The 16,648-nt window shown below is 34.8% G+C and overlaps 3 protein-coding genes across 5 annotated transcripts in view; all 3 read left to right on the plus strand.

Moving 5' to 3' along the window:
• Positions 1-2,836: 2,836 nt before the first annotated feature.
• LOC306850370 (visual system homeobox 1) lies at positions 2,837-5,241 on the plus strand. Of its 2 annotated transcripts, none has more exons than XM_079385966.1 (5): positions 2,837-3,275; positions 3,681-3,759; positions 3,849-3,972; positions 4,063-4,255; positions 4,459-5,241. In XM_079385966.1, exons 1-5 carry the CDS (start codon positions 2,891-2,893, stop codon positions 4,710-4,712), a joined length of 1,035 nt encoding a protein of 344 aa, XP_079242092.1. In that variant the 5' UTR covers positions 2,837-2,890; the 3' UTR covers positions 4,713-5,241. The 2 variants fall into 2 exon arrangements, with proteins under 2 accessions (XP_079242092.1, XP_079242093.1); XM_079385967.1 differs by having other exon boundaries at positions 4,063-4,243.
• A 6,744-nt stretch (positions 5,242-11,985) lies between these two features.
• On the plus strand, positions 11,986-15,195 carry LOC306850229 (ubiquitin-conjugating enzyme E2 D4-like). The gene is made up of 7 exons (XM_079385741.1): positions 11,986-12,060; positions 12,890-12,953; positions 13,043-13,074; positions 13,187-13,264; positions 13,343-13,448; positions 13,606-13,699; positions 13,932-15,195. Exons 1-7 carry the CDS (start codon positions 12,037-12,039, stop codon positions 13,975-13,977), a joined length of 444 nt encoding a protein of 147 aa, XP_079241867.1. The 5' UTR covers positions 11,986-12,036; the 3' UTR covers positions 13,978-15,195.
• A 380-nt stretch (positions 15,196-15,575) lies between these two features.
• LOC306850599 (protein bicaudal C homolog 1-B-like) overlaps positions 15,576-16,648 on the plus strand; it is a 38,919-nt gene continuing 37,846 nt past the window's right edge. Inside the window, exon 1 of one of the 2 annotated variants that reach the window (XM_079386307.1) lies at positions 15,576-16,113. In XM_079386307.1, coding sequence (XP_079242433.1) covers positions 15,927-16,113 — 187 coding nt within the window. In that variant the 5' untranslated portion in view covers positions 15,576-15,926. The remainder of the gene's footprint in view (positions 16,114-16,648) is intronic. The other variant, XM_079386308.1, reaches the window with a different exon arrangement.

Raw genomic sequence — 16,648 nt, forward strand, 5'->3', positions numbered from 1 at the left:
TGCTTAATAGCAATTCTGCTGGCAGCTAGTTTCTTAGATGGGTGGGTGATGAGTGCGCGTGCGGGGCTGCTGCTATTCCCAGTGGCGGGATCCTGCTCAGAATTAGGGCACGTGGCATGTCTATTAGTCAAACAACCTCGGCCAGAGAAAATTAGAGCAAAGAGCGATTTTTTGATGTTACGCTCTTTAAGAGATTAATAATCTTGGCGGTGGAGAATCGGCTGGAAATCTTCTCTGGAAAATAATGAGTGGAGAAACATTTACTGATTAGTTTAATCCAGGATTATCCTATCTGAGGACACCATGAAACCCAGCCTTGTAATCTGGCCCTTAAAATAACATAATTTATTTCCTCGCTTTACCGCAAGTGCAGTTTAAGTGTGTTGTTCGCTTCAGTTACTTAGCGCCACGATTTCTATTGAATTTGTTTTATTTGTCTGTTTCCAATGAAATGCTGCCTAAAACAAAAGCAGGACCAAAAATCGACATTCAAGTTTTTTTTTGTTTACTGAAAGATGTTACTTAAATGGTTTCAGAATTATTTAACAGTAATTGATTTTATGGTTTATTTATTTGTTTTATTTATTTCTTATCTTTTTTGGCAGTTTACAAGGCTTTACTCAGTTTACATTGAGTATTACACTGCAACCTGTTGGCCAGTATAGGCTTATGAAGTTAGGCTATTAATCAAACTATAATTTACAGGCTAAATAAATAGGCTGCACAAAAAAAATAAAATAAATAATAATAATTAAGGGCTTGCGTTTAAAAGGAGAAAACAGATTCAGCAAAGAATGCAGTGTTTAACACGCAACACAATTTTTTGTACATTCCATAATGCAGTTATGTGAAATAATGTCTGCAAATAAATAAATAAGAACATTTTGAAATTTTGCTGATTGATTTAAGGAAGAATAAAATTAAATCACATTCATTCTTTAGGCCTATGTGTTCCTAATTAAACACAATACAAACAAAATATTGTCGTTACTTCTGCTGAAATGATGAAAATAATCATCATAATGATTATTATTATTGTTATTATTATCTATTATTATTGAGGAGAAGATGAAAAATAAAATAAACGTGATGGCCAAAAATGATTCTTCAGCGTGATCACTAATGATCTCTGTCCCTGCGTTTTCTCCTGTATGATCACATAGTTTTAGTTAAAGTTATTTTACATTAGGCTACAGTTACAGGAGGATTATAGCAGCTCTCTTAACTGCCAGTTAGAAAGCTGGAGGTCGTGGTGGAAACGGGCCCTAAAAGCAGATTTTAGAGTCGAGCTCTTTATATGACAGATTAATGTTGTAAACGAATTTAATGGACTTCATTTAATTATCTCGTGTAAGACGATTTCTCTAATTGCTTCTTTTTTTTTAAACAGACTGGCTGAGATGTTGCCCGTTTTTCCCCCAGGCCTCTACTGTACATCATGTCGACCTGACAGCATTATCGTAACTTGACCTCATTTTCCAAAATCTTTTACGCTCAAAGAGCTTCATTTTCCCTCATTGCTGACGTAATAATTCAATGGACTAAATAAAGCATGTAATTCCAGTATCTTCCATGCAATTTGGTGGAAGGTGGGAGTAGGCTACTGGATCTAACTAAGGAGACTCTCAAACACTGAAACTATGCATGAGGAGGCGTGTCAATCATGTTGCGAATCTTTCAAACAAATGCATTTTATTCATTGTTAAAAGTTGATTAGCTGTTGTCTTGTATAATTAAATTCAAGATCGAATACGTTATTCATTTAAATTTCTCAATGTTAAAACAACATTTAAGTTGAAATACAGCCAACTAAAACAGTCTAAATAAGTCATAATTGAGTAATAAGTTGATAGATGATACATTATGGTTTATATTTTTATTATAATAATTATAAGTCTTATATACATAGCTATAAAATAATTTATAAAAATGTAGACAATGTTATCATAAATATAATAGGCTAATCATAATTCTAGCCTACTAATACTACTACTACTACTACTACTACTAATAATAATAATAATAATAATAATAATAATAATTATTATTATTCACCAACCTAATCTCATGTTGCCGTTGTTGTTACTGTTGTTGTTTTACATAACGTTTTTAATGCGTTTTTTAAGTAAATAATTTCAAGGAAATTTTAAGGAAAAAAATTCTTAAAATAGCAAAGACGACAAATTGAGAATTTTTTTAATTATTATTATAATTTACTAGCAAACTAGGATATAGTCCAGGACAAGTTTGGCAAAAAAATAATTAGTTTAAAAAAAAATTAAATGAATATTTATGGTTATATTTACAGGAGAAATTACGTTTTTATTTTATTTGATTTTTTTTATTACAGAGAATGTATTTTCTGTCTCTGTCTGTTTTGGCTAATAATTATAGAACTAATTCAGACATTATTTAGAATTAGATTACGGCTATCGAATGATAAAGAAATATCAAGAAAGACTAAATAGTAGCTTAAGTCACAAACATTTTAAATCTTGACCTCGTTCTGGTTTCTCGTTAGTAATTAAATTAGCCTATATTCTCACTCCAAATGAAATATCGCGTATTAAACATTTTCAATAACTCACAACTCTTCGCGTTACAGTCTGCGCATATGAGTGAAATCTTCAATTTAAAGGGAAAAAAACTACTTAGGACCAATTCAGATAGGGGAGGAAAATCCTTATCGGATTAAAGGGAAAATTGGTGGCAATTAATCCTTTGTGATTGAAAAAGGGAAACGCCTCTTCGTGGTTGACATATCTGACGTTGAATCTGATTGGACAGTGCTGGATTGGACAGACGGATAAATGGTCCCGCCAGAGCGCGTAACTGTCCCACCAGCTCGACCTCCTCAGAGAGAAAGTGAATTAATAAACAAACTGCCACCATGACGGGAAGAGAAGAGGCTTTAGACGAAAAACCTAAGGTTAAATTGTATCCCTCATTCGGAATCGACAAATCACGTCTCAATGGATCTGGATTTAGGTCCAAAGGGTTTGCGATCACAGACCTGCTCGGTCTGGAGTCGGATCTCCAGCCGCATCAGTCCGGTTCTGGCGCAGGGGCCGTTGGAGAGGGGCAGAGCACGGCGCTCGGAGGATTTGCTTTCCCGGGAGGCTCTTTGCCGCTCGGCTTGGGTTTTCTCTGCAGTTTGGCGGCTCAACAACCCCCCGGGGCCCCGTGTTTTCTCCCGAGCCACATCCCGCTCCTGCAATCACGGACAGAGAGCCACTTCATGCAGAATCTGGAACAGCAACGGGAAGCCTATTCCGGTATGAATGACTTTATTTGATCACTGAATGAGCCGAAGAGCTGTTCCCAGAAGTTGGTGCTGAAACTGATCCTGAAATCGGCGTTTCTCTATTTGCAATGGAAACTTTTTAATTAACGGATAATATTAATAACGGATTATTTAATTTATTGATTTGATGGAATCAGAAATAGTCTAAAAAATATTATAGTATAAAAATAGCTTTAGATTCAGTCTTATTATATTTTGACTTGAATAAAACCTACTAACTAAAAGAACATTTATGTTACTTGAAAGAGTAAATTTTTAGTCACTTTCTATTATTTTATTTCTTACATATTTGTATTTATTAATTTGCATTGTGTTCCCTTGACCCAATTTATGTCAAGGATTTTTATTTTTATTAATTTTTTTTTTTTCATTACAGATGATGATTGTCTTTCCGGGGATCGCAATGATGGAAAAAACTCAGGGAACTCACAAAAGAGGAAGAAGCGGAGGCACAGGTACTGAAATTAAATGTTACGTTAAATGTTTAATCTTTAAGGATTTAGTGATTCGTTTTATCAACCGTGCATCTCGTTTTGATTTTCAGGACAGTTTTTACCTCGCATCAGCTCGAGGAGCTGGAGAAAGCCTTCCATGAAGCACACTATCCAGATGTTTATGCAAGAGAAATGCTGGCCATGAAGACAGAGCTACCAGAGGACAGAATACAGGTTGGATGATTTTCACAGTTTTTCCCTCTCTTTTTCTTTCTTGGTATTTCTCTCTTTCCAATAGCTAATGCCCAGGTTTGTTTTTGCCAGGTATGGTTTCAGAACCGCCGTGCTAAGTGGAGGAAAAGGGAGAAGTGCTGGGGCCGCAGCAGCGTCATGGCGGAATATGGGCTGTATGGTGCCATGGTCCGTCACTCCATTCCACTTCCAGAATCCATCATCAACTCGGCCAAGAATGGCATGATGGGCTCCTGCGCTCCCTGGCTTCTAGGTGAGCCAGCAGGTGGTTTTTCTATTTAGTACTTAAAGACTCAAATATGTATTTGATCACTTGAATACATAGCTGAGGTGTCTTGTGAATGTCTGTCTGGTGTTGCCCATATTTTACACTTAAATGTACACAAATTGGGCTGTTTTGTAATCCAGCTATAAATATTCAGCAGTTTAAGGTTATTTTTTAATCGCATCTGCATTTGATTATTTCAGGAATGCATAAAAAGTCTCTGGAAATTGCAAAAAAACCTCCCGGCACACCTGAATCAACACACTCTGATTCGTATTCGGAGGAACACAAGGTGAAAGACAGTGACACGACGTGGTCGAGTGGAGCCAATGGAGCAGACGACTCAGAAGACATGGCAATAGATTTGTCCAGCACTTCAAAACAAGAGAGTAAAAGCACTTTGAAAAGATCACCACCTCCAACAGAAGACAGCAGTGATTCTGAGACCGAGAGTTAAATGGACAATTTTAAAGACTACATACAGTATGAAGGACTATCGGTTTATACAGTATCTCACCTTTTGACAATGGTTTTGTTTGTCAGCTTTCCTGTGGATTTTTTGTAGTTGTTTATCAAATGTTTGAATACTAGAGGCTGTTTTATTCTGAATTATTTATCTTTCATGTGTAAAAATGATTCATGTAAAAAGTGTTAAATAATGTTTTATGTTATGTTCATGGGAATTATCCATAAATCTGATTTACAATAAGTTACCCTATTTTTCTTGAACGTTTTCTTTCTTTTTCTCTGTCAAAAAATCTGCAGGGTGACCACTTGTTCACCACTATTGTGAATGTCATAATATTTCCCTATTGTAATATGGTATGTGTCTGGGGAACAGAAAGTCTCCAGAAAGGATTCTAAAGCACTTTACCTACTGTGATGATGAATGTTTTGCATCGATCAATGTCATCAACAGAGCAATATAATACCAGCAAAAGCAAATCCACATCATGACAAAAAATAAAACATATTTTATGCTTTTGATTCCTGCCTTCTGTTTCTTTGTTTCAGCACACCAGATCTAAACATATGTCATCGAAAATTAACTTGACTTGTAACACAGAAGGAAGAAGTTTAAGGAACTGATTAATTTCATCACTGGTCCCAGTCTTCTTGCTGTCAAAGACATGAGAACAGTATACAGATGTCTTCCAGTATAGATACTGCTGACCTGTTAGATGATCTGTTAACACTTCTACCATCTGGAAAAAAAGTGTATTTAAGCCAAACAACAACAAGGTTAAGTAGTTTGTTTCCCAGAAACTGTCAAGACTACTCAACAGCCCAATCATCTTTAATTCATGTCAGCCAGCCCACATATTCTTATTCAAACTAGCTCAACAGAGGCTCTGCAGATATGCAACATTGCAAGAACATCACCTGGAGATCCACAAAATAATGTTCATTTTTTAAAATTCTATTCTAGACAGTTATTGTTTAGATCTCCATGTTTAAAGTCACATGGTCAAAGGAAACTGACAAACACAGGGTTTTGTTATATTAACAGGCTATTTTGTTTATCATTATAAAATCACTTCATTATCCAATTGTTTATTGCAAAGGCTTAACTCTAATATCATAACATAATCATCCTAATTCATATTCTATAATTTTACACAAATGTCTTTGTTTTAAAAGCAACCATTTACAATTCAGCAAATATGGAATAATCTATATAAACAGAAATAATTGTAAACAAACAGAAATGTATTATTATTATTAGCCTACATGTATTGGCATTATTATTACATTTAGGCCTATTAACATGCATTGGCATGTTATAAAAGTATCCACCTTATTTTGCAATGCGGAAATAAGTTATTTTCTATGAATGTGCGAGACTTCCGATTCAATATAGTCAAATAACTGGAAGACAAAGTAAAAAAATAAAAAAATAAAGAAAGAAAAAGGAAATGGTCTGCGCTACAAACACTTGATAACCGATGATAAATGTAAATAATATGATAATTAGATTTTGTATATATCTAGCCTATGTTTTTGTAAAGCTGAAATAATTGGAATTAGGCTACAAATGCCCGCACCTGGCTGCTACATTAAAAATAAGGTGGATACAATTTATATGAAATTTACTGTAATTTGGTAATGGGTAGGCTATATAAACAACTTGATAGTATATATTGTTTTTAAAGGTAATCTCAATAATATGACATTAGGAAAAGCAATTGTTTTGTTAGGGGTTTAAAGAGAATAATAGAAAAAAAACAGATTAGCAGAGGAGAGGGGCATGAAAACAGAGATTAAAAACACTTCAGCCTGAGACAAGCTCAGGACTATAGGAATTAAATTATTAAAATATTATCAATCACTGCTGATCCCAATAATCTTTCGTGCCAACTGCCCTTAACAAAATAACAATTATAGATGATGGGTCCTTTTTAAACTATTATGCCCAGGGTTAGTCAGAAAGATTATCCTGCCTACTGTTGAAAATGGCCATTAATGAAAAACAAAAATAACCTGATTTTAGGGCATACCAAAAAAAGAGTTACATAAACATCTGTAAGCACTGGGTGTGACTTATGACACTGTTATTTGTCTAACAGTTGCCCCCGTTACTTTTTGAATAATTTTGTAAGTGCAACATCTGATACACTGCTGAATGTCGCAATTGGCCAATCAGAGTCAAGTATTCCAGAAAGCCGCATAATAAATGTCTAACAACATCCACGTTTTAGCATACCAAGAGATCTACAGAAAACTAAATAATAATAAAAATTACATTTCAACATCTGTTCTGGGCTGAACCCCACACAATAGATTTTCTGATGCTTCGGAGCCAAGCACCAGTTGTAAAAATTAGCCATGTTTGTTGTACTTTCCGTTTGTGCACGTGTGTGCTGTGATGTTAATGATTATGATGAAGATCAAATATTATGTCCACTGCTAATTTGTAAGTAGCTTAGCGGTGCAGAGAGCTCCAAACATGCAGATGTGCATTTGGCACACAGCAGTCGTTTGGCAAGCCCTGTGGAATCACTGAACAAAGCTGATTTGGTTCAGAATTTTCCTGATGAAGCGAGACCAGTTGGCATTTTAATGCATAAGCAAAGCACAGGCTCTAACCATGTTGTAATTGTCGTGGTTTGGCTGCTAAACTTTCTCAGAACCATCTGTGAATAGCCTACTCACCTCAGCTGGTAAACAAATACACTAAATCTCTATAATAATATTGTTTTGTGTTTGCGATCATTGGGGTGACATATAATAACCTATATATAACTTACTGTACTTTTTTTTTTTTGGTGTCCTTAATCTGAAGGCAATAAAATCCACAATGTCTATAAAGATCTACTATGCAATAACAGGTGAGCATGTTTTGATCGTGTAGTGCTTCCATCTAGTGGCCATATGAAAGAAGGCTGTGCAAGCTGCAATAAATCAAATAAATCAGAGCTAAACCGTTTGCTTCATAATCTGAGAATGTGTGTGTAATATATAATGTAAAATGAAATTGTAAATTATATTATATAAAAAATAATATATAAACATAATACATGTAAAAACAATAATATATGATATATACTGTAATTACAAACAATATAAATCATATTAAATAATGTTTTTAAATAAATAATAAAAAACTGAAATTTGGCACTGAACCTATATAATATAATATAATATAATGAAAATATAACATTATATTATTATGAATAATTTAACACAAACAAAATGTTTAAAATGATCCTGACTCTTCCCTATACATGTGTGTATACAATTATAATATAAATATAATTTTAAAAATATGGAACAATTAGCCTATATGAATTTCAAGTATCTCATGAAAGTATCTCTGAACAGGCGTGATATGAAAGATATGGACACAAAACCACAAACAAGCAGATTATTTTCATCAAGTAAACATGTAACTCACACACCACAATGAAGTGGAGCCCACTGCAGATGATGCAGGCAGTAATTCTGTTTGATATGTTGTTTACTGGGATTAGCTCTAATTTGCGATTAGCACACAGAACATCTGCATCCTGCATCAAAAATGAATTACAGTAATCCCTCGCCTAAACACTCTGCCCTTCCAATCCCCTTCCCTTCCTGCTTAGTACATTTGGGGCTATATTTACAAGTACATTTACATTCATTCAGGTGCTTTTAATCACATCACTGGGTCTGTCCTGTGTTTGTCTATAACTCTTTGGTTTGACTCAGCTACCGAACCAGACATCAAGAGACTACACAAGACAGTCAGGACTGCTGAGAGGATTAGTGGTGCTCTCCGTGCCCAACCTCCCAGATCTGGTACGAGCACACTTCCTCTTCAAATTGTTGCCTTCTGGACGGCACTACAGAGCACTGAGCACCAAAACAGCCAGACTCAAGACCATTTTCCCCCAAGGCCATATCCCACCTGAACAACACATAACACACCTCAGTACTGTACATCTGTAAATAACTCATTAAAACTTGTCTGTAAATAGCACATACACACATTCACAATTCTGTCTATTGCTATTGATATGCTCACTGAATATAAACCGAACAGACCACTCAGATCATTAGGATTGAGTCAGTTAGAAATACCAAGGGTTCACACAAAACAAGGGGAGTCTGCTTTTAGCTATTATGCGGCCCGCAGTTGGAACCAGCTTCCAGAAGAGATCAGATGTGCTAAAACATTAGCCACATTTAAATCAAGACTCAAAACTCATCTGTTTAACTGTGCATTTGTTGAATGAGCACTGTGCTATGTCCGAACTGACTGCAATGAATTTTAAGTATAATCATTTTCTTTAAATTTATTTTAAATCAATTTCTATATCATTTTAAAATTCCTTGTTTTTATTATTTTTATTTCCATGTTTTTATTGATTTTTAATGTCTATTTCACTTTCTTTTATGTAAAGCACTTTGAATTACCACTGTGTATGAAATGTGCTATATAAATAAACTTGCCTTGCCTTGCCTATTGATTTTTTTTTTATTGTTAATTCTCTTTATTATTGGTGTTTTTATTACCTTAAATTATATGTATGCCTGCACTTTCTGTACAGGAAGCTCCCGACACCAAGACAAATTCCTTGTGTGTGTGAACACACTTGGCAATAAAGCTCTTTCTGATTCTAATTCTGATTCATAGTGTATCATTTATCATTCCATGGGAACATACACACACTTAGTGAAGGATTTTATACTTCTTATTAGTTGCCAGTACTTAAGTTTCCATGCAATGACCTTATTCCTTTAAGACAAGGACACTGTTTAGGTTTTCTGTTTAGAAGAGCCTGAAACCATTGAACATTTATTTTTTCTTGTCCAGTCGCATTGCAGTTCTGGCAAGATCTTTACAGCTGGCTAAATATTGATATTGATACTGATATTCTGTCACTAAATTTATTTCAGGTTTTGGTTTATACAGATGGTCTTTCTTTAACCCTCTATAGTAATAAACTATTAAATTCTACTTATTTCCTTGTTATTCTTAAAAAAAATACAATATATTGCAATATGGTAATTAAAAGGGCCGGCCTTAAGGTAGTCAATAATATGTTGTTTTTAAGTCAAATGACATTTAAATGTTCCTCCAAAACACTTTTTCCCACTGTCACCCTCACATGGAGGACACCTGTTGAAGTGCTCCAGAAATTGCTCTGTTAACCTCATTTCTGAACATCTCTTCTCAAGGGGGATTTTTTTGCATCATCTTTGGTTAGTAAATTATTTATTTTTATTCACAAATCAACATCGTCTAACATAGTTTTACTGTAAACTGAGAAAATATCAATGTTACCAAATAGCAACGCTGTACCACAGTGGAAGAAATGTACAACCCGAATTCTGGAAATGTTGTGACGTTTTTTAAATTTGAATAAAATGAAAACTAAAAGAATTTCAAATCACATGAGCCAATAATTTATTCACAATAGAACATAGAGAACATAACAAATGTTTAAACACTACAGCACTTCTGGACCATGTTCACATATGGCTTCCTTTTTGCATGATAGAGCTTTAGTCGGCATCTGCAGATGGCACAGCGGATTGTGTTTACCGACAGTGCTTTCTGGAAGTATTCCTGGGCCCATTTAGTAATGTCAATGACAGAATCATGCCGATGAGTGATGCAGTGTCGTCTAAGGGCCCAAAGACCACAGGCATCCAACAAAGGTCTTCGGCCTTGTCCCTTACGCACAGAGATTTCTCCAGGTTCTCTGAATCTTTTGATGATGTTATGTACTGTAGATGATGAGATTTGCAAAGCCTTTGCAATTTGATGTTGAGGAACATTGTTTTTAAAGTATTCCACAATCTTTTTACACAGTTTTTCACAGATTGGAGAGCCTCTCCCCATCTTTATTTCTGAGAGAGTCTGCCTCTCTAAGACATCCCTTTCATAGCTAATCATGTTACAGACCTGATGTAAATTAACTTGCTAGATGTTCTCCCAGCTGAATCTTTTCAAAATGTCTTGCTTTTTCAGCTCTTTGTTGCCCCCGTGCCAACTTATTTGAGACCTGTAGCAGGCATCAAATTTGCAATGAGCTCATTTTGTGGATAAAAGTGTAAAATGTCTCAGTTTAAACATTTATGTTCTTTATGTTCTGTTGTGAATAAAATATTGGCTCACGTGATTTGAAAGCCTTTTAGTTTTAATTCAAATAATAAAAAAAAACAAAAACAACATCCCAACATTTCCAGAATTTGGGTTCTATTACCCATTGGGAGTTTTTACAGATAGCAACATCAGTAATATTATTGCAGTTATTTAATTATTTAATTATTTGAAGTGTTTATTGTAGTATAGTTGTATTAATGTATCAATTAGAAAATTACTTATTCTTTTCAGAAAATGAATACAGCAGTATTTCACAGAAAGGGCAATAAGAAGAGTTGGCTCTTCCATGTGATGACAATGAGGATGAGTTGGCCTTCAGTGACTGTAAGGATGTGTGTGTGTGTGTGTGCATGTGTATATGAGTCTGTATGTGTGTGGAAGATTTTGATGGGATTTAAGATTGGATGCATCAATTTCTAAAAGAAATGTGCATTTCAATTGAAAAGAAAATCCTAATTTAATAGAAAAACTACCTTTTTTGGCCATTTTCCATTGTGGCACACTGTTGCCATATGGCAGTGGTTCTCAAACCTGTCCTGGAGTCCCTGCACATTTTGTATGTCTCCCTCATCTATCACACCTGATTCAACTCATCAGCTCATTAGTGGAGACTGCAAGACCTGAAGTGGGTGTGTCAGATATAGCGAGACATACAAAATGTGCAGTGCTGGGGGTACTTCATGGAGAGGTTTGAGAACCACTGCCATAGAGGGTTAAATTATAAAATTAAAAATAATTAAAAATAATGCAAAAATTACTTAAAATTTAAAAAACTTATCCAAAGATAAAAAAAAAAACCCTTGGTGAATTGTTTAAAACAATGTATGAGTCTCTTTCCCTTTAAGACTGTTATTTATGAGAAAAGTGTATATTTATTTCATATGCATATGAGTTTGTAAAATGATATTGTTCAACAAAAAAGAAGTGTCTAAGTGTAATCTCATTCAAAAAAAGTATTATCTAAATTATAAATTATTATTTAGTCATAGTAATCCTGAATAAAATCTAAATAATTCACATCATGAACCTCACAGAATGAACCGTCCCACACATTGCTTTATTTTGCTATTTGAGCACAGGTCCATGGCAGGTTACAAAGACTTTTATTTTGAAATAAACTACCCTCATGTCCGCCCTTACATTGTTGTTCCCTTCACATCCTCAGGCGGAGAAAAGAAGCGGAGATCTGATGGCTTTGAAAAGGATCCAGAAGGTAATATGTTTTATTTCTAAACCGAATAAATGTCTTGAAAGTAGAATAGCATTACGGCGATCCAAAAGATCTATAAATGACTGATACAGAGAGTCATCTCTCGGTTCACATTACTATATAAAGTCGGCAGGTTAGAAGAATTTATTTCTCGGCCAGATGAAAAGAGCTTGATGTCGAGAACAAAGCGGACTGAAGTCTTATAGCACATCAAAAATATTACATTATAATTGCTATAGGTATGCCATTGCATTGATTTAGATTGTCTACGAATGTTTTAGCAGCTGTAGTTAAAAAGGTTAACCTTGTTTAAACAGTAGGTTCTTTATAAATTATGTGAATGTCACAAGAACATTGATTATATAATGTATAGTGTGTGTGTGTGTGTGTGTGTGTGTGTGTGTGTGTGTGTGTGTGTTAAAAAAATCTTATCGTTAAGTAAAATAAGGCTGCAATGAAATTTAGTTATGAAATAAAAAACTTAATGTTGCCTAAATAAATAAATATTTAAACTAAATAAAAAAGTAAAACAAATATTTTAAAACAGCAACCAATAAAGATGACAAAAGCATGTAACAATGTTTACTGAACAGGTATAACTGGAACATTTAAAAATGAAAATGAATAAACAGTAAGGTATTAATAAATACTATTTTTATTACACATTCTTTATGACAAAACCTTGCTTTTATAAGTCACGGGTTTCAGCTCATAAATTTTGATAATATCAAGACTTTATATTGTGTTTTTGTCACTCTGAATTGTCAGCTCTGTTGTCAAGTCTGTTTTTGAAGCATAGAAATTTACATGTGCATTTATACGGTATCTGTAGGAGCTACAGGACTTGCAACGGGATCCACCCTCGCAGTGCTCCGCTGGACCACTCGGAGAAGACTGTAAGTGTGTCTGCTAACTGTGTATTTAATACTGGCCTTTAATATTTTGACAGGACATTCAGTTCAGTATATTCTATTTGCACTTTCAGTGTTTCACTGGCAGGCGACAATAATGGGTCCAGTAAGTACACATGAATAATTCCAGGTTCATTTTCTGAAATAAGTTATTGGCTCAGTAAAACAAAGGAATTGACTCCTGTCATACACAAATGCTCTCGTTTTATCTCCCCTAGAGTGATAGTCCATATCAGGGAGGGGTTTTCTTCCTCACAATCCATTTCCCGACTGATTATCCCTTTAAACCACCAAAGGTGAGTAGAGAATTACATCTGTTCTTACCTTTTCCATAAATTATTTGTTGTAGATATTTGACACTATGTTGCTGACAGGTTGCCTTCACAACAAAAATCTACCACCCAAATATCAACAGTAATGGAAGCATCTGTTTGGACATTCTGCGCTCCCAATGGTCACCCGCCCTCACGGTATCCAAAGGTTAGAGAGCACAAATATGGTCCTTTCATCATAAACATGAGCTTATCATTATGGCACATAAATTGACTTTATTTAATTCACTATGATAAATATTCATGTTACTTTTATAAAAGCCACTAAAATGATTCAGGTGTTTTCTATTGCTATTTTTTTTCAGTTTTATTATCCATATGCTCCCTCCTTTGTGACCCGAATCCAGATGACCCTTTAGTTCCAGATATTGCACACATCTACAAATCGGACAAAGATAAGTAAGTCACCTTATGTAAATGTTTTATTTGTAATATGGCTACATTTGTATGAATCTGTATGTTCCTCTTTCTTCTGTCTGGTTTAAACAAAGCTGCACTTCCATATATTTTGCACATTTTCTTCTTCTATTACTATCAAGCAATATGCAAAGTGTTTGAGTACCAAATGACTCTGAATGCTTCATCAAGAGTGCTATTCTTTTGAATTAAAGTGTCTATTCTTGTCTTTTAGGTATAACAGACTGGCAAGGGAATGGACTCAGAAGTATGCGATGTAACTGGATGGCAAGTTTTTGAAATGGTTGCACATGGACACTATTACTGCACACGACTCTGCAACGCACCTGTACAGAGACGAGACGTTTACCAACAGATGAACCTCCCCCAACACACACACACACAGACATATACATGTATACGCGCACAACTTTACAGAAAAAACTTGTTCAGGAGACTGAGTCACTTGTCCCTGTTCACAGAGGCATCCTGGAACAACCTGTCAGTTAACACACAACAAAAAAATATTGTTTTATTTTCCAATGGATTAGTTAAATTTTAGTAATTTTATTGTATAGAAATAAATACAATACTGGATCATTTTTATTGTTTTTGCATTAAAAGGTATTATTATAAAATATGTCTCACTGCAGTTGTTTTATGATATTGTTTGAGAACTATAAGTTTTCCATATCTGTGTGATTTTGGAATTAGTTGATATTAGGGATGAAACTTCACTTGCTGTGCTCACATTTCATTCTGCGTCGTAGTTTAGTGCCAATAGATGGCGATATTCATCCGTTTTATCCCTACCATAAGGTTTTTAGTACTCCGTACTAGTTCAAGTACTCAACACTGGCCAGGACAGCTCAGTATATTATATTTGCACTTCAAGTGTTTCACTGGCAGGTGACAATAATGAGCCAAGTAAGTACACATGAATAATTCCAGGTTGATGTTTATTTTATAAAATTAGTTATTGGCTCAATAAGACAAAGGAATTAGCTTCTGTCATACACAAATTCTCTCTTCTCATCTCCCCCCAACTTCTCTAATGTCAGTAAAATTAAATATTTGGTTTAAAATACACGTGAAAATTTCCTACAAATGTAAACATCTTTGTCCATGTTCATACATTTGGAAAGAACTTGTTTTCGACAAAAAGGTTGATTTGTTGACTAAAAATGTCAAGTAATGTCCTTATGAAATAAACAGTTTATCTTACAGAAAATATCCTAACAATACAAAGAAATTTAAGTTAATTTTTAAGTGGATTACCTTTTCATAGAATTTGCTCCATTTAATCAGAATAAAATGAGATTTTATGAAAAAGGTTTTGCTGAATTTTCTGTGCTCTCTCTTTTTAAGGAATTCATGTAACATGACAACAAATGGCTCCCTGTATGATAGTTTAGTTAGGCCACACTGTAAAAGTTCATTGAAAAAATGATTTTTTTTTAAGGAAATGTCTATATTAAAACATTATGCCAAGCAATACCAACATTTCTCTCGTCAAGAATGTCAATCTTTTAATTCTATCTATCTATCTATCTATCTATCTATCTATCTATCTATCTATCTATCTATCTATCTATCTATCTATCTATCTATCTATCTATCTATCTATCTATCTATCTATCTATCTATCTATCTATCTATCGTCTGTCTGTCTGTCTGTCTGTCTGTATGTATGCATGTTTTCCTAGAGAGTTGCAGTAACTGGACATTTAACTGTAAGGTCAAAAATACATTTTTATCTTAAAAAATAAATAAAATGCTTTTAATTCCGGAGTTGAAAACTTGCATCCCAGAAACAAAGAAAATGTGCATGCAAGTCGTTTTGTAAGTAACTTAACGTCATTTCACAGTGTTTTCTTTTGTGCGCGTGCAGGGTAAACTGGATATGATGATGAGAAAGTTTTGGGAGGAGAGTGGGCGTTGATCCTGACACGTGAATGCTCCCGCAGGAGCATAATCCATGCATCCATGTCCTCCAACTATAGTGTGTTCTGGTCGTGGAGCCAGAGGAAAAGTGGAGGGGTGAGGAATCGAGGGGCAGATTGATTTTTTCGGGGGCAGTAACTGGCCAGAGGAGCTTTAAGGGACTTCAAAGGCAGGATTGGCAAAACTTGCCTGGAAATCGGAATGTTTTTCTCCTAATGTTGACTTGCCGTTTGCCTCTTTCACATATAAACCCCGTTTAGTAAGTTTGAAACACTTTAAAGGAGCAATGGCTGAGCTGTTGAGTTTCATGCATCATGATCAGGGCTCCAGCAGCGAGCGGAGTGACGACTCACCGTCTGCCGTGTCTGAGGATGACTCTAGCGGCCACTGCGGCCACATCTCCCCGCTTGATCCAGACTGGACCGAGGAAAGGTTTCGAGTTGACCGCAAGAAACTAGAAACTATGTTACTGGGTATGTTAACATTTTCTTAAACATGAAGAACTGGGAACACAATTTGATATCTTGAAAATACTTTTAGCTAACCTTGCAGTGTTGCTTGGCGTCGAGAATCATAAATAGTTCTGTCTAAAAATATCACAATGTTTCCTCGAAGTCCATCTTGAAAGAGATGTGTTGAGGACACTGCTTGTTGTGTAGGACATGAAAACCAGCACTGGGATGTTATTTAGTAGCCAAATTCCTCAAACATTCACATGAACTAGCAACAATTTTTGGGTAACTTTGCACTGAATCTAATAATAAGCTTAGGATGATGCATGGACTCTGTATATGGAATATTTAAGCTTCTTATGTTCATTTTGTACAAATATGTGGATGTTAGACATTCATAACACACCATGGTTAAGAAATAAGTATATTATTGGAGTGTCATCAAAGTTTTACATGAATACTTGCCAAATTCCAATCATTTCAATGCATTAAGCAGCATTAAAATAAAATGTCAGATATAAGTTATGAATATGAGATCAGTATTATTGATCCTTTA

The sequence above is a fragment of the Barbus barbus genome (genome assembly GCF_936440315.1).
Source record: "Barbus barbus genome assembly, chromosome: 30".
NCBI classification, from domain to species: Eukaryota; Metazoa; Chordata; class Actinopteri; order Cypriniformes; family Cyprinidae; genus Barbus; species Barbus barbus.

What these genes read in the sequence shown, in the direction of transcription:
- LOC306850229 (XM_079385741.1), top strand. Translation starts at nt 12,037, where the DNA reads ATGGCTTTGAAAAGGATCCAGAAG. An exon ending in ATCCCTTTAAACCACCAAAG is followed by an intron (nt 13,265 to 13,342) that starts GTGAGTAGAGAA and finishes TGTTGCTGACAG; the next exon opens with GTTGCCTTCACAACAAAAAT. An exon ending in TACAAATCGGACAAAGATAA is followed by an intron (nt 13,700 to 13,931) that starts GTAAGTCACCTT and finishes CTTGTCTTTTAG; the next exon opens with GTATAACAGACTGGCAAGGG.
- LOC306850370 (XM_079385966.1), top strand. Translation starts at nt 2,891, where the DNA reads ATGACGGGAAGAGAAGAGGCTTTAGACGAAAAACCTAAGGTTAAATTG. An exon ending in AGGAAGAAGCGGAGGCACAG is followed by an intron (nt 3,760 to 3,848) that starts GTACTGAAATTA and finishes TTTGATTTTCAG; the next exon opens with GACAGTTTTTACCTCGCATC. An exon ending in TACCAGAGGACAGAATACAG is followed by an intron (nt 3,973 to 4,062) that starts GTTGGATGATTT and finishes TGTTTTTGCCAG; the next exon opens with GTATGGTTTCAGAACCGCCG.